Raw genomic sequence first — 25,383 nt, forward strand, 5'->3', positions numbered from 1 at the left:
TTGCTCTGGAGTGCGGGTGCGCCAAGAAAAAAAGTCCATTTCTCCGGCATATAATCTTTCAAAATATTTTAAGAAATGAAGTGAAAAACAATCTTTCATTATGATACTATATAAATTCTATTTTGTTAAATAATTGTAATTTATAAAAAATATCCACAAATATTTTCGAACCACAGCAGCACATCTCGCATGCTTCATTTTAAAGAAGCAAACTTGTTTCATTCCAGAAGGGTCCTCGCTTCGGCGCGGACGCCAATAATGGCTACCACTGTTGGCAAGGGAGGTAAATATTGTAAAAACGGAAACTATCTGTACTGTAGGTATATATTTTTAAAAGCTGTATCATCCATTTCAGACCATGGCATATTATATAGATGTTGAGCATGGTGCCGCTTTTGAAGTTTCTTTGGCATCAGAGGGATCTGAAGATTTTGATATTGTGAGTATTGCTAAAAACAACAACAAGATCATACGACAAAATCAGTGACACAGTCACACATAAATAGATTAACCTTTTTTATGCTTTTCAGTGAATAACTGATTTATCTGTGAAAATTGTATAGAGGATATTTGGTAAGTTTAATGTAAGATTGTAATATATTTCACCGAGTGAGTACTAAAAGGTATATTTCACGAGTGGCGCAGCTAACGAAACTAAACTAAACAAATAATCTTTTTATTATATGCAAAGAAACGTTTAAAAAGACAGTTTAACCTTATACTTAAAATGACAAGTGCGCCAAATAATAATACAACGTGACGTCATTTACGACGTCACATCATTAAGTTGGTTTCCAGTACTGTGAACGCTCGTATTTTAATGAAACAATGTAACGGGCTCAAATATTCAAAACAGTGAAATTATCAAGTTGATAATTTCACTGTTTAAAACAGTAAAATTATCAGTTTTGTTTCACTGATATATTTCTATAAACCACCGAAAAGCATGTAATAAATTTGATAATTTCACAATCAGTGAAAAATATCAAAATATAATTTCGACGAGACTACTTTTTAATGTTTCCCCATGTGGTACCTCATTTATATTTTTGCTGACAATTCTGACATTGTCGGGGCTGTTTAGAGAAAAGCAAAGCTGAAATTGATAAATAACTTAAAACTTCAAAATTAATAAAAAGAAGAAAACTTACTTCAATTCTTTCAAATTACTAATCACCAAATAGCGCCTCAAAATATTTTGTTTCATTTTTACAGTCTGAAAATTACATAGAGGTATATTTGTTTGTTTTGCATGTAAGATTGAAATATAATTTCACTTAGTGAACACCAGATGCAATATTTTCACGAGTGGCGTAGCCACGAGTAAAAATATAATAGCTGGTGTTCACGAATGAAATATATTTCCATCTTATATGTAAAACAAATAAATTTTCTTTTTATTTTATGCTTTTTAAGTGATTTTAATTATTTTTTTACTGATTTTGCCGCGTAACGTCGCGCATTCTCCTTTGTGACGTCATTATATCATGACGTCACATCATAAGTTTTGAAATATAGTTCTGTTAAATTTCTCTAATTTTGTTAAATTTTTAACATGATGTATGATGACATTGACTTTCTTTTCCTAAATAAGCAAATTTACATATGACGGCATTTATTTCTGCCTGTTATTACATTTGGTTATGATTTTCTTTTCATCCGCATTCAGATAAAGTCCGGCTACAGTGAAAATTATATTTTATGAATTTCGCTAGTGGTTTATCAGAATATAATCATCTGATATATTGTAATAAAACACTGGAAAGCATGAAATAAAATTCCTTTCACATGCAACACTGCTCTTGGTGACATTTGGACATATTTCAGTATCCTACCAGCAATAACTGCCTAGTGCAATATGAAAACTTGAAAATCAATGACAGCCATCAGTCCGAAGAACAAGTAAACAGCCCAGTGTCCGTTATGCAGCTTTTCAACAATTCCATGTTTCCCAATTTCCTAGCCGCTTTTTGAATGTTTACACAACTGTCAACACTTATTTATTTTCTGTAACTTTCCTCAAATAAGTTTTCTTTCTTAAAAAAGGATGTATGACTAACATATGCAAATGATATCCTTTATTTCTTGTTTGCCAATCTTTAACTGTAATATATCAGATGATTATATAGAGGATATTTGTTTGTTTGTGTGAGTGGGCTTTAAAAGCAGTATTCTCACGAGTGGCGTAGCCACGAGTGAGAATACTGTTTTTAAAGCCCACTCGATGAAATAAAATTACATCTTACACAACAAACAAACAAATTTTCTTTTTATTTTGTGCTTAAAAACAAGTTAAAACGAAATTTCCTCAATATTTACGTTAATATTAAAATCTGTTTTCCCCATTGAGAGCCACAAAAAGTCGAATTTCTCATTAAATACAAGAAGTCATGGGCTGAAAAAAAAGTTCCACAATCAACGTTAAATGGTGGTGATAGACTATTAGTATTCATTTTATTAAAAGAATATGCCTGACCGCTTGTTTAAATAATAAAAACAAACAATTCTAGTAGAAGAAAAAGTCCAACCATCCATCCATATTTCTGTTACTGACTGCGAATTCATATTAGACCTGGCTTTGTTAAATGTAAGCGGCCGCCATTTTTAAAGTTGTGTATTTCACTGGAGGACAATAATTGTGTTTGATTCAGAGGGATATCATTTGGATTTCTTAGTCATACACCTTTTTAAAAGAAAGAAAACTTATTTGAGGATTGTAAAGGACAATAAATAAGTGTTGGCAGATGTGTAAACATTCAAAAAGTGGATAGGAAATTGGAAAACTTGGAAGCCTTACGAACGCTTGGTTGTTTACATATTCTTCGACTGAAAGCTGCCATTGCTTTTAAAGTTTTCATAAAGCATACGGCAGTTATTGCTCGTAGAATACTTAAATATTCCCAAATGTCACCAAAAGCAGTTTTGCATGTGGAAGGAATGTATTTTTCAGACTGTAAAAATGAAACAAAAAATTAAAGAGACGATATTTGGTGATTAGTAATTTGAATGAATAGAAGCAACTTACTGTAAGTTTTCTTCTTTTTATTACTTTTGACATTTAAGTTATTTATCAATTTCAGCTTTGCTTTTCTTTAAACAGCCTGACATTGTCAGAATAGTCAGCAAAAATAAAATTGAGGTACCACATGGGGAAAAATCTTAAAAAAGTAGTTTCGTCATTGATGAGTGTGAAATTATATTTTGATAACAGTAATCCACTGAAAATCATAAAATAAATTCTGATAAACCACCAGTGAAATTTATAAAATATAATTTTCACTGTAGCTGGACTATATCTGATGCGGATGAAAAGACTATCATTACTAAATGGAATAACAGGCAAAAATAAATGTCGTCATACGTTAATTTTGCTTCTTAAGGGAAAGCATACATCATGTTAAAATGTAACAAAATTAGAGAAAGTTTAACGAAACTATTATATTTCAATTATTTCATTATCATACATAAAAATTTATATACCGGAATACGGTATTTTGTGTGGTGCTCTAATCCTTTTTTATATGCGGGCATAATATGTTATACCCACTGGCGTCCGTCCGTCTGTCTGTCAAAATACCCAACAAGAATACAAATGTTAGAACGTCTGTCCGTCCGTCTGTCCGTCCGCCCGTTAGCAACTTAAGTTCCATTTGGTCCACAATATTCAAACTTCATAGGATGATTGTCCATATTTGGTAGAAAACCCCTATTGATTTTGAGGTCAAAGGTCAAGGTCACTATCACCTTAAAACTGAAAACAATTTCCGGAGCATAACTTAAGTTCTGTTTGGCCCAAAGTGTTCAAACTTCATAGAATGATTGTCCATATTGGGTAGAAGACCCCTATTGATATTGGGATCACAAGGTCAAGGTCATTATTACTTTAAAACTGAAAACAGTTTCTGGAGCATAACTTAAGTTCCATGTGGCCCACAATATTCAAACTTCATAGGATGATTGTTCATATTGGGTAGAAGACCCCTATTGATTTTAGGGTCACAAGGTCAAAGGTCAAGGTCACTATTACCTTAAAACTGAAAACAGTTTCTGGAACATAACTTAAGTTCAATTGGCCCACAGTGTTCAAATTTCATAGGATGAATGTCCATATTAGGTTGAAGACCCCTTTTAATTTTTGGGTCACAATGTCAAGGGTCAAGGTCACTATTACTTTAAAACTAAAAACTGTTTCCAGAGCATAACTTAAGGTATTAGCATCCTAATGCATTACCTCCGCTTTGAAGAGTATTCAAATAGGCTAGAACTACTGTTAACTACATTGAAAATGAAGGCCATGGGTTCAATCCCCAGAAGGGTCAACTTTTTTTTTCCTTTCTTTTTTTCTTTAAACATTATTTATGTAAAGAAAAAAGTGTTTAATTTTGATTTTTTAATTTATATAGGTATTTATTGGCTAAATTATGGTAAATCTAGAAATAAATATGGTACCTGATACCTGTGTAATATAATCAAAACTAGACGGTAAAAGTATTTCATATTTTACAAGATTAACCAATATACTTTTTTAAAAAAATTAGGGAAACTTTGAAAACAGGCACTAATTTGGGTAAATTTTAAGAATTTTGTGAATTAGGCTCCCTAAGAAGAAAAATGGTCAGACATGTGGTAAAAATGGGTGGGGTAGGGTAACATCTTTATACAGATTTCATAAATTTTAAGTAGAAACCATAATTTTGCTTATGTGGATTGTTAGCTGAATGGTACTTTTTGTTTCTTACCAAAAATTCATGGGAAAACATTTTTCATTAGAATGTTATTGCAGATTATTTAAAGGTTCCTGATTTCTAAAAAAGGGCCCTCATAACATCCTAGCTTGAGTTCAGAAAAGTGGCCATAACTTGATTTCCGTACGGTAAACTTTGTTTAAATTTTGCATACAGGTGTACTTTAAGGTATACATCTGACCTATGATGTCAATTTTTTAGTTCCTGATAGTGCCCATTAGGGTCCTAATACCTTAAGGTCTACTTGGCCCACAATATTCAAACTTCATGGGATGATTGTCCATATTAAGAAGAAGACCCCTATTGATTTTTGGGTCACAAGGTCAAAGGTCAAGGTCATTATTACTTTAAAACTGAAAGCAGTTTCCGGAGCATAATTTAAGTTCCATATGGCCCACAATATTGAAACTTCATAGGATGATTGTCCATATTGGGTGGAAGACCCCTATTGATTTTGGGGTCAAACGATAAAAGGTCAACGTCACTATTACCTTAAAACTGAAAACAGTTTCTGGAGCATAACTTAAGGTATATTTGGCCCACAATATTCAAACTTCATAGGATGCGTGTCCATATTGGGTAGAAGACCCCTATTGATTTTTTGGTCACAAGATCAAAGGTCAAGGTAGGTCACTATTACTTTAAAACTAAAAACAGTTTCCAGAACACAACTTAATTTCTATTTTCCTTAGGGTTCAAACTTCATGGGATGATTGTCCATATTTTGTGATGACCCCTATTGATTTTAGGGTCACAAGGTCAAAGTTCAAGGTCGCTATTACCTCAAAACTGAAAACAGTTTCCAGAGTATAACTTAAGATCCATTTGGCCCACAAAATTTAAACGTTATTGGCGGATTGCTATTAGAAGGAGGTAATACTTTATTTAATTTATGTAATGTCTTACAAATGCTTCATTTTTACTAAAAAAGCACTTTCGGGAATATAATGCTCCGCCTAGCGGTGCTCTTGTTTGTCTCACTCAATATTTAAAATCACTTTAAAAACATGAAATAAAAAGAAAATTTATTTGTTTTACGTATAAGATTGAAATATATTTTATCGTGAACACCAGCTATTATATTTTCACTCATGGCTACGCCACTCGTGAAAATATTGTATCTGGTGTTCACTCACTGAAATATATTTCAATCTTACATGCAAAGCAAAAAGTATCCTCTATGTGAATGTAACACAATTATTCTCCTCCAGTGAAATACACAACTTTTAAAAATGTCGGCCGCTTATATAAAACAAAGTCTGGTCTTATATAAATTCGCCGTAAGTACATTTTTTGTAACGGAACTTAGGTCGGAAGATGTGACTTATTCTTCAGCTAGAATTGTTTGCTTTCACTAATAAAACAAGCGATCATTTATATTTTTTTAATAAATACATGATCATGGTCATTTAACGTTGATTGTCGAACTTATTCTTCAGCTCATGACTTCTTGTACTTTATAAGAAATTCGATGCTACCAGTGGGGAACACAGATTTTAATATTTAAGTTAATATTTAGGAAATTTCATTTAAAGTTGTTTTTAAGCATAACTTAAAAGAAAATTTGTTAGTTTATGTGTAAGATTAAAAAGTATTTCATCGAATGAGCTTTAAATGCAATATTCTCACAAGTGGCACAGCAAATATCCTCTATTTCTTTGACTTCAGAACTAGCAAATGTTGTTTAATGCCACAAATTGAGAAATATGTAGTCATGTCAGATTGTGTGTACATTCAGGCAGCGTTTGTGATTGTAACTCTTCCATATTGGTCTTTTCCCTCATGTTTAATATTGGGTGAATTGTCTGTATCAGTGCTAGCATTGTATTTGAAGAGACCGCACTTTGGGAACAAACGCAGTTTGGGGTCTGAACCCATTGTGCGTGACGTATTTTGGGGTCCAACCCCAATGTACGTTACGCACATTGGCCCCAAAGAAATTTACATATGTATTTTTGACATCAGACAAACGACCGCACTTTGGTGTCATACAAATTAAAACAATAAGAACGAATTTTAGTGACATTTAAGAAATAATATATCTCAAACAGTGATTTTAATAATCAATAAAATCACTGCTTAGAGTTCGGATGCGAGGAATTATATCACGAGGGCGTAGCCCGATCTATATAATGATGCGCATCCGAACGACAAACAGTGTTGTTTTTTTTTCGAGTGATAAAATCACTGATTTTGATATGTTATTTCGATTCTAATACGACATCAACAAAATAAATGTTGCCATTTTTGATATCAAGCTAAATTGCGCCTGATTTGTTTTTGTAATTATTTTCAGCGCGTCACATTTTTAATAATTACGTCACATGTTTAATGCTAACGTCACATATCTTAATATAGAACGTGTGATTTTATTGCATAATAACACATACTTTAGGTTCTTCTTTATTCAATAGTGAAAAATACGGGTCGTGTTAGAATTAATTTAAAATAATAAGAGGGTATGTTTTCGTTTGAGTAAAACATGGAATATATTTTCACGAAACATGATACAATGCGACATATTTTCACGAGCCGGGACGACGAGTGAAAATATGTGGCATTTTTTAAGAGATTAATACACGGCAGAGTGGGGCCGGAATGTGATAATCGGCATGAATTTGTCGTATTATTTCTTTAAATTTCAATAGTAAAAAACTGTGTTTAAGTTCTCATAATAAAATCAAGCGATTCGTGCTTAAAACCTACTTTCACTTTTACAGTTAAATGTTTGGTGACGTAAAATATCACGTCATTGTTTCAGTTTGTGCTCGTGCACATGTTCAGCGGCATGATAACGAGTTCTCGGCCCCGGGCCGCCAACTCATAATAGGTCACGTGACACTCATAATTAGTTAAAATCATATGTGATTTTGTTACCATATATAGTAACAAGTGTATTAAATCATGTTTAAGACGTTTTCCGGAGTTTTCATACCTTCCAGATTTTTTTTCAGCCTTTTTGATTGGAAATTGACCACCCGAAAAAATTGATATTACCGAGCCAGACGGGTAATACACACACTTAATTTCCTCGTTAGGTACCACTTGTTCTAAACAACATGCCCCTGTGGCGATGTGCGTACGGTTTGATTTTACGCGATGTTAATTCCGATTTACAAGCACTTTTTAACTTTTAAATGATATTAAATATTTACCAAAATAGAGTAATCATACATATTCTCATCAGTATTGAAAACAAATATGACCTTGTGAAAGCTTGATAGTGCGTTCAACGGACTACTCATTTTCTCATGTTTACATTCGTTAGGTTCGAAAGAAAATACGTCATGTATTTAGTGACGTCATGAAGTGGTGAAGGGGTACCCTAAAGGGAATCTTATTTCGACGTGTCATTTCAAGTAGCAATGATTTATTTTAAAATTGTTTTAACTCGGCAGGGGAAGGGTAATAAAATTATTATTTAGGTTTTGCAGTGATATATGTGGATATATTACCTGCCAAGATAAAATATCACTCTCGCCTGACTGCGCGGGTGATATATAATCTTGACAGGTAAAATATAGAGGATATTTGATTAGTTCAGTGTAAGATCGGAATATATTTCACCGAGTGAGCACCAAAAGGTATATTTCACGAGTGGCGCAGTGTTCACAAGGTGAAATATATTTCAATCTTACACTAAACTAAACACATTTTCTTTTTAATACATGCAAAAAAACGTTTTAAAAAAACATTTAACCTAATACTGAATGAAAAGCGCGCGTCATTTACGACGTCACGTCATTAAGTTGGTAGCCAGTACTGTGCACACTGAAACAACGTAAGGGGCTTAAATTTAAAACAGTAAAATAACCAGTTTTATATCACTGATATATTTCTATAAACCACCGAAAAGCATGTAATAAATCCACACATATCACTCCAAAACCAAAATAACATATAATAGGTAAAATTTAAACTGTGCAATAGAATTTTCATTAAACTTGGCATGTTATTAGAATAAGATAACAGAATCAATTATAGGGAAAAAATATGGGGTCACCGTTCTCATTTTTGAGTTATCTGCCCTTGAATTGGACTTTTCCGTTAAATTCAAGGGCAGATAATTTAGAATGAAGCGAAACAATACTCTTTTTTTCTTCCTATTTTCATGAAGCTTACCTTCGTTTTATTCAATATGCAAAATTTCAAGAACAAATTAAGAGTGGATAGTGTTTTTTTCCTTCTTCCCTTATCCTGTGCATTTTTTCTTAAAAATTGGCCTTTTTATGAATTTAAAGTACCTTTATTTTCATTGAAATAAAATAACAGAAACGTTAAAATGAATTGCATATAATTATGTTTTGTATTCAACAATAAAAAGAAAAAAAAACATTATCTAGAAGAAAAAACAAGAATTTATTTAGTTATTTGCCCTTTAATCATCAAGTTATTTGCCCTTTAAATTACCTCAGATAAGTAGAAAATTCTGACTCAGGGGCAGATAACTCAAAAACGAGAACGGTGACCCCAATTTGTTTTCGCTTAAAATGTTTCTGTTATCATATTCTAACATCATGCCAAGTTTAAAGAAATTCTATAGAAAAGTTTTAATTTTGCCTATATGAAAACTTCAGAAAACGTCCTTAAGTGAAAATATATACCATATTTTACGATAAAACGAAAAAATAACCTTTTATTTAATTTGTTATTAAAGAAAAAAATGTGACGAATCCCCTTGCTTGCTACGCAACTGCAATTGTAAAGCACGCTGTAATATAGTGCTTTGACTGTTTTTGCACGCACTGTTTGGCGCTACAATGTGACGTCACGGAAACAACTTTTTAAACGTCTGTACAGCAGTAATGACTCAATAAAAGATATTGATGTTCGGATTTATTTTCTTAGTTAGACCATTTCCTATCATTCTAGACAGTTTTCAAAACATAATTCAACAAAAGTTGTTATTTATTTATCATTTTTTCAAACAAAAAAGGCGAAAGAAGTCACTTGAAATTAATATATGAGTTTTGACTCCGCCCATATTGATATTTATGTTTCATATTTGTTTTTAGCAAACATGTAATATATATGACTGCTATAGCACGATATTTCATGGGTAAAATTAAATATTTTATAAATTTATTCAGTTGGGTAACACTAGCAGACGATTGATTATTTTAATTTGTTATATCTAATGGTTTCAATTTATTACAGTTATTTTTTATATTCCATAATTTGTCTCATAAGATATTGGTCGTAAAATAATAAGATATATTGATATGTGTGATGTGTATTGTGTGTAATAATACTTTAGATAACATATCAACGTATCCATGAACTAGCGTTATGTGTCGATAATTGTAGAGATTACATGTCACACATATTTCCATCTAATTAAAATCAAGTTTCTTATACGATAAGATCTGTTTAGGACCCATTAAGAAATCTGGATTTACACTATTTCTAGTTAAATTAAACGGAGGCAACCTTTCTGAATTGATTAATTATAGTTTTTTACAATATTGAAAGGAATTCAGGCTGTGTCAATCTGCCAATACTGTAAAAAGGAGACATTGAATATTGCTTCCAAGATGGATGCCATATTATAAAAAAAATCACCATGCTTAACAAGATTATAAGCGTATCATTATTTAAATGAAATTCACGTCCAATTATGGCAGGAATTATTTTCAATCACGTATATTTTGTAATTCTCGGAAAAAGACATTTCGTCTCATTCCAAAATGACAGCTGTTTTGGTGGTACATCAAACAGATACGTTTTTTTCAAAACCTGAAGTTTTACCTAAGTTTATTTTGATTCACAGTATATAAATAACATATGGGTTTGTGGGTATCAGTCAAAATATCATCCCGAGGAAAATACTGTTACCCGAGGCGTAGCTGTATTTTTACTGTTACTCACAAACCCATGTGTTATTTATTTTATTACCCCGAACAAAATACTGTGATGATCTGATATTGTCAACTTAATCTAACTGTAACAAAAATAAACCAAGAGTAACAATTACTAAACTGTCATTACCTTTTACATTTTAAGTGTACTTTAGGTTCTCTTGAGAATTTTTCTTTTCTTTTATATTTAGAAAACAAAACACCATTTACACGTTTATGATCTGTGAAATCTGATCCTTCTGTTTCCAGAATATTCAAAGCATGGTTTTTGACAAAATAACGATGTTATCCTATGTCTGTCGACCATATCTGTAACGTTTCACTGATTAAAATTGTTAAATAATCCTTTGTTGCATGCTTAAATCGTCTACATGCTCCAGTTTGACACATAATTATTTACATTGCAATTACTTCCGTTGAAAACTACTGTTACCTATGTAGCAGTACAAATTCTTAGTCACGTGGTACATTTGCATTAACAGTAAAAATAACCCCCAGAGGCCTATGGGAAATTACATTACGAAAAAAATGAGGGCTAATAATATAAACTGTCCCGTGCTTTTAATTTACGTTTACATTTTTTACATAAAACATTAGTCCTTTCAAATTTATTTTCAGTCTAAGGACAGCGTCCAAAATGGCCACAAATTAAAAATAAGTCGTTGCAGAAGTATAAAAGTATATTTAAGAAAAGTTAAAATTTACTTATAGTAGTGGTTATTTTCATAAAATAACATTACAGGTCTGACAAACGTAAAAATCATGAAGATTTACGGGATGAAAACCAAAATTTACTCTATGGCATTAACAGATATGAAAAAAGCTTGGTGTAACCGTCACGTAATTTTATTCATTTTATGATATTAAATTCTATTTCTAACTTACTTGTTACAAGTCATTCAGAAATTAAAATGTTACTTGTTACAAGTCATTCAGAAATTAAAATGCACTGAGATGAAATTATAATACCCCCGCACAACGAAGTTGTAAGGGGGGTATACTGGAATCAGCTTGTCCGTCTGGACGTCCGGCCGTCTCCTCGCCTCCTCGTCGCCAGTTTTTCCTTGTCCGCCCAATAACTTAAGATTCCTTTGACCCACAGTCTGTATATTTAGCATGGAGGTTAGTCATGATGAGTAGATTACCCTTATTGATTTTGAGGTCACTGGGTCAAACAAAGGTCAAGGTCAAAGGGGCCTTGACTTCAAAAAGCTTGTCCATCAAATCACTTAAGATTCCTTTGACCCACAGTCTCCATGTTTGGCATAGAGGTTAATCATGATGAAAAGATGACCCCTATTGATTTTGAGGTCACTGGGTCAAAGGTCACAGGGGTCTTGACTTCAAAAACCTTGTCCGCCCAATAACTTAAGATTCCTTTGACCCACAGTCTGTATATTTGGCACGGAGGTTTGGCATGATGAATAGATGACCCCCTATTGATTTTGAGGTCACTTGGTCAAAGGTCAAGGTCACAGGGGCCTTGACTTCAAAAAGCTTTTCCGCCCAATAACAGAAGATTCCTTTGAACAACAGTCTTCAAATTTGCCATTGAGGTTAGTCATAATTGATTAGATGACCCCTATTGATGTTGAGGTATCTGGGTCGAAGGCAAGGTCAGGGGCCTGGATTGAAAAAATCTTGTCCACCCAATAACTTAAGATTCCTTTGAACCACAGTCTTCATGTTTGACATGAAGGTTAGTCATGATGAAAAGATGACCCCTATTGATTTTGAGGGCACCGGGTCAAAGGTCAAGGTCACAGGGGTCTTGACTTCAAAAAGCTTGTCTGCCTAATAACATAAGATTGCTTTGACCCACAGTCTTCATATTTGGCATGGAGGTAAGCCATGATTAATAGGTTACCCCTTTTGATTTTGAGGTCACTAGGTATAAAGGTAAAGATCACAGGGGCATTGACTAAAAAAAAACTTGTCGCCCAATAACTTAAAATTTCATTGACCAGAAGTCTTTATATTTGGCATAGAGGTTAGTCATGATTAGTAGGTGACCCCTATTGATTTTGAGGTCACCAGGTCAAAGGTCAAGGTCACAGGGTTTTTGACTTCAAAAAGTTTGTCTGCCCAATCATTTAAGAAACTTTTAATGAACAGTCTTCATATTTGGCATGGAGGTTGATCATGACCATATGGTGACCCCCATTGATTTTGAAGTCACTGGATCAAAAGTCACAGGGCCCTTTACTTAAAAAGCCTGTCCGCTCAATTGCTTTATAATTCTTCGGTCAACAGTGTTGAAGACATGTTTGGTATTTAGGTTGTTTATGACTAGTAGATGACCCCTTTTGAATTTAAACTGGCTGTGTTATAGGTCAAGGTCACAGGGATTTGACAATAATAAGCTTGTCTGCTCAAATGCTTAAGAATGCCTGTCCGCAGTGTATTGATTTTCACCTTTGAAGCATGTATTCTACATAACTGGCTTAGTAACCTCAAATTTGATAGGGAGTTTATTCTTGAGCTTTAAATGGCCGCTGTTATTTCTGTCAAAGTGGTATGAGAAGGTATTCACGCCATGACAGTGGCAGTTCTAGTTTGCATTTTATTACACCCACAAACGTGTATTAAATATTAGGTTCAATATGACAGTAAATTGCCGAAAAAAACATGATATCTTTTTCTAATTTGTAGAAATACATTTGCAATTTAAGTAATATAGTAGTTTGTTATAAAATTATAGTTGCAACTTTTAGATATTTCAAGTGGTAAAATAAATAATACACTTAAAACACTTACCAATTAAGCATCATACACATTTTTATATGCCCGAAAGAATTTCAGGTATATTATGTTATACCCCTGACGTCCTTCCGTCCGTCTGTATGTCTGTTCGGGCGAACAACCAATGGTCTATGAGCTTCATTCCGTCCATTATTTTAGTTAAAAAAAGAAGGAAATCCTGTAAACCGACTGGTTAATGTGATAATTTTACTGGTTTATGGGGGAAAATGCCACATAAAGATCCAAGAAAAGCACATAAACCCCAAATGTTGACACATCCGTCGGTCCGCCTGTTGGCAATTTGGTTTCCGGAGCATAACTTAAGTTCCATTCGGCTCACAATATCCAAACTTCATAGGATGATTGTCCATATTGGGTAGAAGATCTCTATTTTGGGGTCAAAAGATCAAATGTAAAGGTCACGTTTACCTTAAAACTAATAACAGTTTCCAGAGCATAACTTAAGTTCAATTTGGCCAACAATATTCAAACTTCTAAGGATGATTGTTCATATTGGGTAGAAGCCCCTATTGATGTTTTGGTCAACAGGTCAAAGGTCAAGGTTACTATTACCTTTAAACTGAAAACGGTTTTTGCTTAAAAACTTAAATATTAATCAACCTACAGCTGTAAAATACAGCTTTTATAGGATGAACAGCCATGTCCAATACATGACCCCTATTGATTTTAAGTTTATAAGATCAAAGGTCAGGGTCGCAATGACCTTAACACTGAAATTTGTGTTTTCCGAAGCCTAACACAGCTTCCATTTGGCTTACAGTGGATGATTGCCTGTATTGAATAAAAGATCCATATTTATATTAGGGTCACAAGGTCAATGTCAAATGACCTTAATATTGTTAAAAGTCTTAGAACTGTCAAACTTCATAGGATGATCACATATATATAAGAACATTAATTATATGCCCTTAACATTTTCTTATATTATGTTATATCCAAGGCTTCATTCTGTCCATCCGTCGTAATAAAATTGTTTAATTACCATGTCTTACAAATGCTTCATTTTTTTTTCTAAAAAAGTCACTTTCGGGCATATGATGCTCCGCCTAGCCGTGCTCTTGTTATTACTGTTACATCAGCATTTAATGAAATGACACTCACAAATATTGATGTATATATTAGTACCGACCGTCATCTCGAACTCCGCCTCAAGTATTTCAATGTCGCAGATCGAAAATAAGTCAGTACTCAGTATTTAAGCAGAACTCCGTTGACACCCTCAAAACTCTGAAACCCAAAGTACGTTTGAGCCCCAAAGTGCGCTGTGTAGTTTACCGCACTTTGGGGTCGGATCCCATAGTGCGTTTGACCCCAAAGTTCGGTGTTACAGACCATAAAGGAGTACATATGGTGTTTTCATTAATATTTTGGATTTAACTGCTTGCTTTGTTGGCTTTTCAGCGTTATTAAAATTAGATTGAGTCTTCCCACGAACATATACACGTTGAACACTTCAAACTGTTACGTTACTGTGTTTTTTGTATTTTTTTTTTCTTTAAGATATTTTCTTTACAGGTTACGGAATTTTCATAATGATTAATTTGTTTAATTGTGGCAAACAAAAGTCGTCCACAACAAACCACCACAGTCCTATTCAATATTATACAAATTTCATTTATATATTGATTTGTCAGTTTTAAAAACAAAGTCTTAGCATCATTCAAACTTTTAAAAGCAAAAATAACAAAAAAAAATGTTTTTGCTACGAAGACGATACAAGCTTTATTATTTATTATAAGAAGGTGACCATTGCTGGTTATTTTACCTTATACATATCTATTCCTTTCATTTTATAACAAGAGATGTACAATGTAAATTAATAGAAAAAAATATAAAAATATATTTTTGAAAGAAAAAGGTTGGGATCATAAATTCATATAACATTAGCAATTCGGTTCGTCCCTGAAACAATCAAGAAAACATTATACTATAGATTACATAGAAATTTTATTGAATAATCCCACAAAAATTTTGCAATTGCATTTGATTTTGAAGCGCAAAAATCAAAAGCATTGAACAAATTTCAACAAAAACGTTCCGTATGCTCAATGTAACTATGAACTTCTAAAAATATTAATGAATTGCCTTCTTCGGAATAAGCAACATTACCAAAAAGGAGAGTACCCGTATTAAGAGGATGAAAAGTGCAAGAAGCATTAAATGTTGTATTCGTTGTGTTTAGTTGTTATGATATATTCAAAATATCTGTTATATAATAGCGATTGGTGTTTTTCTAGTACGGAACGTTCGTATCCAAACAACATGAATATTTGGTACAACCACCGAGGGATAACCGAAGTACTTACACAGTATCGCTGATGGAAGAAAAGCTGACAAAATCGTTTGATTATATTAAATTGTCAGACACAGGTAAGGTTTTAGTTGTATAACTCAGTCTTTAGTGGATTTATTCACATGCAAATAAATGACTCGGATAAAGTTCCAATATTGATCAAGTTTTATTTTTTATTCAACGGTTGCTGTGTTAATATGCTTTTACTTATCTGGCATTTTTACGATTGTAAATTTAGGCGTAGCTCGTTTGCTGTGTCCCATCATTTAATATTTCTTTACCTTCAATGCAATTAACTTTTTTTCTGATTAAAGACTTAAAACAAGATATGAATTAACGGACACAGGTTTTTCAAGTGATAAAATTTTATGCTGTTAAACTAAATACATATGCTGATTCCCTTTGTCTTCTAAAATAAAATCGTTATCAATATTTTATTTCAATAGTGATGAAGATCTTCTTTGAATCCCAATTTTGACCTGATATTGCTATTCTGTAAATACGCAAATGTAATGATATATAGTTATATAATGGTATATGGTCACATAATAGTATATTTATGGTTATAACTTGTTTACGGATAGTGATCCTGTTCAGACACCTTATAATTTAATCAATCCATTTTGTTCAGACGCTAAAATAACTGAAGGAAAGATGCAGAATCGCTCAGAGCAGACAATAAATACCAGAGAAAAGCGACAGACGACCGACTACGAGATCGAAATTTTCTTCGTGATTGACTTTGCACTTTACAAATGGTAATTTTATTTATTTATTTTTATACGCCCGCATACGCGTGAAAAACGGATCGTATTATAGTCCCCCCCGGAGGGCGGCTGGGGGACATCCGATTTTTGTTCGGAGCATATCTCCTTCACCCATAAGGAAATCAAAATGAAACTTCATTACAAATGTTCACCACTATAAAAAGCCGTGTCTCGTGCATGAACTAGATCTCTAGGTCAATGTCACACTTAGAGGTCGTAGAAAAACGCTTGTCCGGAGCAAAACTTCTACATGCATAGAGGGATTTCAATATAACTTGGCACAAATATTCACTATTGTTAGACGGAGTGTCGCCTTGCAAATTTTGGTTCCTGCGGCCAAGGTCAAGGTCACACACAGGCGTCAAAACTATGAAAAAATATGAAAAAGTGTAATGGGACCATTTAGTCATTATTTATTGCGGGATTGAAACACAAATGGTCATTTTTATGACAACTGATGCAAAACATGTAATTTAGGTTAGTATTTGAAAGGCCAAGGTCACTTAAGATGATTGTCAATGTCACTAAAGATAATAAAATATAGAGATTATGTCCAGAGCATATCTTCTACACATACCGCGGGATTCTAATGAAACTTCATACAAATGTTAACTACTATAAGTACCGTGTCTCGTGCATAAGACAAATGTCTAGGTCAAAAATCAAGGACAAACTTAGAGGTAATTGAAAATCGCTTTTTTTAGAGCAAAACTTCTACGTGCATAAAGGGATTTCAATATTACTTTTCACAAATGTTCACTATTGCAAGTCGGAGTGTCGCATGCAAAATTTAGGTTCCTGTGGCCAAGGTCAATGTCACATATCGGGGTCAAATTTCAGATAAAATATGAAAATGTGTATTTGGACCATTTAGTCATCATTTTTAATGAGGGATTTGAAATGCAAATGGTCATTGTCATGACTGCTGGTGTGAAACATGGAATTTAGGTTAATATATGCAAGGTCAAGGTCACTAAAGATGATTGTCAAAGTCACTAAAGATGATAAAATAATTATAGAGATTTTGTTCAGAGCATATCTCCTACACGTACGGAGGGATTCTAATGAAACTTCCTACAAATGTCCACATCTATATGAAGCCGTGTCGTGTGTATAAACCAGGCCCGGCTTTCACTAACTTTCTCAAAGTCAAAATCTCAGCTGAAATCTGAGATTTTTCTCAACTCAGAAATTGAGATTTGTCTCATGTTGGCTTGAACTAAAAAATATTGAGAACAATCTAAACTATATGTCTGAGATTTTTCTCAGATATTTTGAGACCAAGCCACGGCTTTCACTAACGTTCTCAAAGTCAAAATCTCAGCTGAAATCTGAGATTTTTCTCAACTCAGAAATTGAGATTTTTCTCAGTTTGGCAATCACTAAAAAATATTAAGAAAAATCTCAACTGAAGATTTGAGATTTTTCTCAGATATATTGAGACAAGGTTTGGCTGTCTCAGATTATGTCTCAGTGAAGCTAAATTATTATTATCATGGGTATTTTTACTTTCTGCATGGTTATTTTTATAAATAAACATAATTTGACCTTTTTAGGCAAATAAAGTTCCTATTAATTTCATATATTAAGTAATGTATTGACTGATTATTGTGGGTGACGTCATGCGCTCTCATTAATGACGTCATGAAATTATGACGTCTCACTAAACATACTAAATATAATTTATTGAATTTTGTTTCGTTTTCATTTAAAATACTGTTTGCAAAAATTATGAAGATCTACATTCATTCTTGATAAATTATGTTCATTAGCATTCAAATATTCACACATTTGCTTCTTGGTTTTTTTTTGTTGTTGTTTTTTTAAAATAAAACAAGAAATATATATCTCTTATCATTTACGTGATAATAATACAAAAAAAATCCCTGTTGCGTCATTTTACATTAAATAGCAACTGTATACGTTGTAACAAAAAAAAACTCCATAGATAAGTCTTAGAAGCCCATCAACAATGCACACTAAGATAAGGATAGCCGCTTATGTCTTGAGAAAAAAGCAGTCTCAGTTGAGAAAATTCTCAGATGTTGAGAAAAAGTTTAGTGAAAGCCAACTTGAGATTTTTCTCAGGTGAGTAAGAGTCTCAGTCAGATTGGAGATAGTCTTAAGTTGAGATTTATCTCAGTTTGAGAACGTTCGTGAAAGCCGGGCCAGGTTTGACTGAAACTCCTCACAGCGGTTACGTCACGCTTTGCTACTTTAACCACCGCAACCACTGAAACCCAAGTGACGATAGTTGTACCATGTGACAAAAACATAGCCAGTTTCAGAACGCCAAGGATCCCATATCCAACTGGCAGATTTACAATTACATCCTTACCAGATAAAATATGTTCAAAACACTCAATTTGTCTACACTTTTAAACATATGCCGGATCAAAATCTTTGCGAAATCGTTAAATAACTGTCTAACACTATACATACGGTGTCACAGTGAAAATATTTTTACATAGGGTTGTAACTCATAATTTCACCGAAAATGGTTTTATGGTATTTTTCAATGTAGGAGCAATATACACACATGTTGTAAAAATATTGAACTGAAAGCTAAAATAAAACTACCAAAAAAGTATATATGTCCGAAAGTTGTAACTCAAACAGACATATTTTGTTGGTGCGAAACGATTGTAACTTAAGTTACAACCGTTTCGCACCAACATTTTGATAATATTTTGAATAAATCCTAGTGCAAAACAGTTGTATCTCAATATCTTATATCATATTCTGTGAAATATTTAGTGGATTATTTCTTTCAAACTAACTGACAAGTTTATAAAACAGTCTCAGCTTCTGATTCCTTGTTATTTACATTATAAATTGGTAAGCTTTCATACAAGAATTTGAATAACTTACACATATTTCAAACATAAATCAATTCCAATGCTTGTTAAAGAAACAATATCATAGTACATTGCTTTATTTGACTAACAGTACTGTTTTAGTGATTTTTTTCAACATAAAAATTGTCATTGGTATAATGTTGCATTTTTAGCAAAATAGCAAGTAAAAGTAATGGACTTATTTTGGTTTTACGAAAATGAAATTACCGGAATTCAAAATAAATTTATTATAAATAATTATTGTCATACAATATATTATAATTGTATCATAGTTTGGAGACTTTTGAAAACATGTCAGAGTTTAATTGCATACCAATACATGCACAGTGCTTTAACTCACTGGAGCTTGCTTCTAAACTGGTTCATTTTTTCTGGTTTTTACATATTGTGACGACCGGGAAGGAGATAACAGTAGAAAAATCATATTCAGATGCTTATACATTTGGTACTTTTTTCTTGGATGACTGGGAATGTGTTGTTGTTTTTTTTTTGCCTAAGATACAAAAGAGAAACAACATCAAAACAATCGGCAATCTGATTTATACTCTCATACAAATCCGACAGCCTCGTGTTTCGATGCTTTTTAAATTACTAAATATTAAAATAACTTAAAGAAATTATACAATTATTACTCAATTCTTAATTTGGTTTTAAACTTACATGAATTACTTTTATAACTTACATGACTGATTGTATTACTATTGGAATATTTTCATGTTTTGTCAAAGACAAATTGTATAAATTAATATTGTACTACAATTTATTTACGTTACAAGACAATGTCTGACTAGATATGTGAACAAATTTTTCTTTGACAACATATTGTAAACAGTAAGTTTAGATACATATACATATGTATAGACAAAAGTATTACATTATATTCTAACACGACCCACATTTTTCCCTATTGAACATAGAAAAACCGAAAGTGTGTGTTATTAGGCAATAAAATCCACGGTGCATATCCATATCGGTACCCTCTTGCGAAATCTGCTGAAACGGTACCCTCTTTGTACATGCACAGGTCATTCTCTGCTCAAAACAAACCAGCGATGGATAACAAGCCAGTAAAAATTCATTGTAATATGGAAAGGATGTATGACACGTGAAAAAGATGTATACCACGTAACACTTAATCGTTAATCGTTAAGTATGTAATATTTACATAAAAGTAAGAAATATTACATACCTTACGATTCACGCAAGTAAAAGCATATGTCGTGCCTTGAGGGTACCTATGAGTAAAAAAATGAGAGGGTGCCTGTGATATAAAAATTCAAATGAAGAGAGGTAGCCCGTGCTGCTGCAAAACCGAAAGTAGGGTGTTTTTATGAAGTTTACAATTATTTTTGACAATATACTGCCATTTGTCCGAAGATGATATGTAAATGAACATACTAAATATGTATGATGCATATATAATCAAGCCACAGGTTCATTTCAGCCCGAAAAGTATGTCGAGGTGATGGGCGAAGCAAGACATGTTGATTTTTTGTAGCTTATTGTGAAGTTGTGGTACATGAAAAACGGGCACATGACAAATCAGCACATATATAAAACATTCTAGTGTTCCGTGGTATACATCTTTTCTACGTGTCATACCTTCTTTCCTTATTATATTGAAATTTTACTGTATTGTTATCCATCGCTGGTTTGTTTTTAGCAGAGAGTGGCCTGTGCATGTGCAAAGAGGGTGCCGTTTCAGCAGATTTCGCAAAGAGGGTACCGATATGGATATACACCGTGAAATCACTGTTTGACGTTCTATATGTAGACATGTGACGTAATCATTATACACCTGACGTAACCACTAAAGATGTGACGCGCTGACAATAAGTACGGAAAAAAATCAGGCGCAATTTAGCTAATTACCATGTACGGCAGCATCTATTTGTTGATGTCGTGTTAGAATCGAAATAATATATCCAAATCGGTGATTTTATTGCTTGTAATTCGGATGCTGATCATTATATATAATTCCCCGCATCCGTACTCCATACAGTGATGTCATTGAGCAATAAAATCACAGTTTGGGATATATTATTTCTTAAATAAAAGGTGTTTATGTGTAGATAAATAAGATAATATATCCCAAACTGTCATTTTATCGCTCAATAAAATCACTGTTTGGAGGCTCGGATGTGTGGAATTACGAGGGAGTAGCCATAATGATGCACATTCAATCAACAAACAGTGATTTTATTAAGTGATAAAATCACCAAATTGGATATATTATTTTGATTCTAAGACGACATCAACAAATAAAATTTTAATGCTGTACCTTATATATAGCTAAATTGCGCCTGATTTGTTTCCGTACTCATTTGCAGCGTGTCACATTATTGGTGGTTACTTTGCGTGTATAATGATAACGTCATTTTTCTTAATATAAAATGTCAAACAGTGATTTCATTGCATAATAACTCACACTTTCGATCTTCTATGCTCAATAGGGAAAAATGTGGGTCGTGTTCGAATATTAAGTAAAATATGCTATTTGTTTTCTGTTAGATAAAAGTAAGTAATAGAAAGAGCACCGAAACACGAGGCTATCTGATTTGTACGAGGGGCGTAGCCCCCGAGTATAAATCAGATTGCCGAGTGTTTTGGTGTTCTTTCTCTTTTGTATCATAGTCAAACATAAAAACACGTTCCCTGTTGTCACAATTTTAAACCCCGGGAAAAAGTAACCAATGATCGAGCATCTGAATATGATATTTCTGCCGCTTTCCCTTTCTCTGCCGTCACAATATGTAAACCCCAGCAAAAATGAGCCAATCAACGGGCATGATCTGGAGAGCGGGTAACTGATACTTGCACTCCAGTTACAGCACTGTGCATGTATATGTATACGATTTAACTCTGACACCTTTTCAACTGAAAGGTCCCCAAACTATGATACAAATTATCAGATATATTATATCTGCTATTTAAAACCATTCTTAAAGATGTTAATCTCTTCCTCAGCTGTATGTGCGTTTGTGTGCACACCTGTGAATTTTATTGGGGTGGGGGATTGCATTTTGTAATTGTTATTATTTGCAGGCCTTATTTTTTTCTCATTTAATTACTGACTGATTTATATCATAATAAACAATGAAATTTGGGACTGTAAAGAGTTGTAAGAATAGCATGAGCTTAGAAGCTTAGAACATCTATTATCATCTTTCTCATACTTTTGGCTTAATAGTAATGAAGATTCTGGATAATGCTTAAATAATATAATTTGTACACAAAAGCACATCCTGGAAATTATCTAAGTTTTCAAATTAAGAAAAGCCTATGTATAAAATAGATGTAAAATAAAATGAGAGTGTTCTCATTTTCTAAAGGCTTTAAATATATTAACATCTTAGATGGTTTTGTCATTATGTAAGTTTACATTTTGAACTTTGATTCTTGCCAAAACAAACATATTTGGTACTTCTATGATGGGTTTGACAATCTGAACTGTGTGTCACATGGAAAAAAATATTATATATAAAGTGAATTTCTTTTAAAAAAATCATTTGACTGAAATTTTATTTTAAAAACATAAAATTTGAAGGTTTTTCACTGAAATATCCAGGCCATATGTTAAATAAGTTCATACTAAACACAACTAAGCTTGGATCTGTTCATTTGACCCATTACATTTATCAGAATTTAAAGCAAAAATTTAGTTACAACCCTTTCGCACCAAATCATTTTTTTATTTTTTTTTATTTTTTTGGTGCGAAAGGGTTGTAACTGAAACTTTGTCAATTATCTCTTTATGCTGACAAAATAAAATAACCTTTCCAATCAATTATATATCAGTAAATGAATGAAAGCCAAAAACCAAAATTAAAGAAGTATTTATTAGAACGTAAAAGAATAAATAAGTTTTTTGTCTCTCCTGAATAATTTCAAAATATTGAGTTACAACCCTTTCGCACCAAGGCATCGGTATGTAAAGTTGTTTTCATGTTCACTGAAAACATTTTATTAAAACAACCTTTTGCCTTTTTCCTCTATGTAGTTAAAGTTATTTTTTTTTCCCATTTCTATTAGAGAGTAAGATAATTAACCTGAAATGTTAACTTTCTGGTCGAGTTGACTAGTATACCAATGTTATCTTAAAGAAATATTGACCAAAACTTGGTTCCTATCATTTTTACTATAAAGAAAAAAACAATCAGTGTCGGAAAACCTTACAACTAGAGAGGCAAGTTGAAGTTGACCTGGACTTGTCTTTCTACAAGTTTATTTGAAAAAGATATTTCTATAATCACTGAAAAACAGTTGTTTCTGGTGAGCGATTCAGGGCCATCAGGGCCCTCTAGCTTTTAGTTTTGCATACATATTTTATTTTAGTTTTACATACATATTTTTCTTTAGCTTTGTATACATATTTTATTTTTGTTTTTCGTAAATATTTTATTTTTGTTTTTCGTACATATTTAAGCCAATCAAACTTATATAACCATTCACACATAGGGATTCAGATACAAAAAAATGCTAGAGATTATAATATATCCAGATAGTTTACGGATATTGCCCAGAGCATATCTCCAATATGCATACCTATAATGCTCACATCTCTGTCAAAACTCAAAAGCTTCTGTGACGGGCGTATATTGCGACAATGTTGCCCTTGTTCTTAAAAGTACATGCCTCCATGTATAGTATTTCAGTAAAGAGATCAAACGTGAGAAAAATGTCCTGATATACGGAATTTAGAGTCAAGAAATGATTTACATTTTATGTTAAATTTTTGACAGACTTTGCAATAATTTTACTTTATTTTTATACCTATAAACTCTCTCCCTAAAATACACGCAAATATTGAAGAGTAAATACGCTTCAACGGATAGATATTGCCGGTCTCGCGAGATATCAATTTTACACGCTGGTCGTAGCAAAATACAAAGCCTCCGAAAGCTTTTACAACATAATATTCCGTATATTTTTCTACTACGTGACTTTTTGGTCATTTACTTGGATTGTAAGTGCCGTTTGAAATTTGTGAATGTTATTCTTTGTTTACTTTACAATATTGTACTTTTATTAATAAATATCATTTTATTTAGCATGATGGATATATAGCACCAAAATAGTTGCGACCCTCATTTTCAAAATGTTCATGAAAATTATCGGGAATCTAGAGGCATGCTGCTTTGTATCACCGCACTTTGGGGTCAAACGCACTTTGGGATCTAACCCCAAAGTGCGGTAAACCTCACAGCTCACTTTGGGATCAAACGCACTTTGGGATCAAAATCTCAGAATTGACCGCCAAGTGCATTGATATGCTACATATCAACGCACTTTGGGTTCGAGAGTTTTTAAGGTGTCAACTGAGTTCTGCATAAATACTAAGTACTGACTTATTTCGATCTGCGACACTGAAAAATTGTAAATGGAGTCGATACTTAAATGCATCAATATTTCTAAGTGTCATTTAAATGCTGATGTAGCAGTAATAAAAATATGTGTTTGATGCTTAAGGGGTAAGTGTTTTTATTAATTTTACTACTTTAAATATCTAAAAATTGCTGCTCTATATAACAAACTACTATAGTACTTAAATTGCGAATGTATTTCTACAATAATACCCTGTTTTGTCAGCCATTTACTTGAATACCATATTAAATATGATGGGATGTAGTTCAGCGTAAGATCGGAATATATTTCACCAAGTGAGCATCAAAAGGTATATTTCAAGTGGCACAGCCACGAGTGAAATATGAACTTTTGGTATTTACAAGGTGCAATATATTTCGATCTTACACTAAACTTACCAAATGTTCTTTTTATTATAATGCAAAGAAACGTTTTAAAAAGACTTTAAACCTAATACTGAATGAAAAGCGCGCCAAATAATAATACAACGTGACGTCATTTACGACGTCATGCCATTTAGATGGTTCCCAGTACTGTGCACGCTAGTATTTCACTGAAACAACGTAAGGGGCTGAAATTCAAAACAGTGAAATTATAAAATTGATAACTTCGCTGTTTCAAACAGTGAAATTACCAGTTTTATATCACTGATATATAGAGGATATTTGTTTAGTTCAGTGTAAGATCGGAATATATTTCACCGAGTGAGCACCAAAAGGTATATTTCACGAGTGG

The 25,383-nt window shown here is 32.8% G+C and overlaps 1 protein-coding gene across 1 annotated transcript in view; it reads left to right on the top strand.

The window, feature by feature from the left end:
- The first annotated feature begins 326 nt into the window (after positions 1 to 326).
- The window catches only part of LOC132746533 (A disintegrin and metalloproteinase with thrombospondin motifs adt-2-like), an 80,197-nt gene continuing 55,140 nt past the window's right edge, over positions 327 to 25,383 (top strand). The window contains exons 1-3 of the mRNA XM_060735718.1: positions 327 to 439; positions 15,604 to 15,736; positions 16,291 to 16,417. Of these exons, the coding sequence (XP_060591701.1) occupies positions 359 to 439; positions 15,604 to 15,736; positions 16,291 to 16,417 (341 nt within the window). The 5' untranslated portion in view covers positions 327 to 358. The remainder of the gene's footprint in view (positions 440 to 15,603; positions 15,737 to 16,290; positions 16,418 to 25,383) is intronic.

The sequence above is a fragment of the Ruditapes philippinarum genome, unplaced genomic scaffold (assembly GCF_026571515.1).
Source record: "Ruditapes philippinarum isolate M1 unplaced genomic scaffold, ASM2657151v2 ctg8904_1_1_1_1, whole genome shotgun sequence".
In the NCBI taxonomy this organism is placed as follows: Eukaryota; Metazoa; Mollusca; class Bivalvia; order Venerida; family Veneridae; genus Ruditapes; species Ruditapes philippinarum.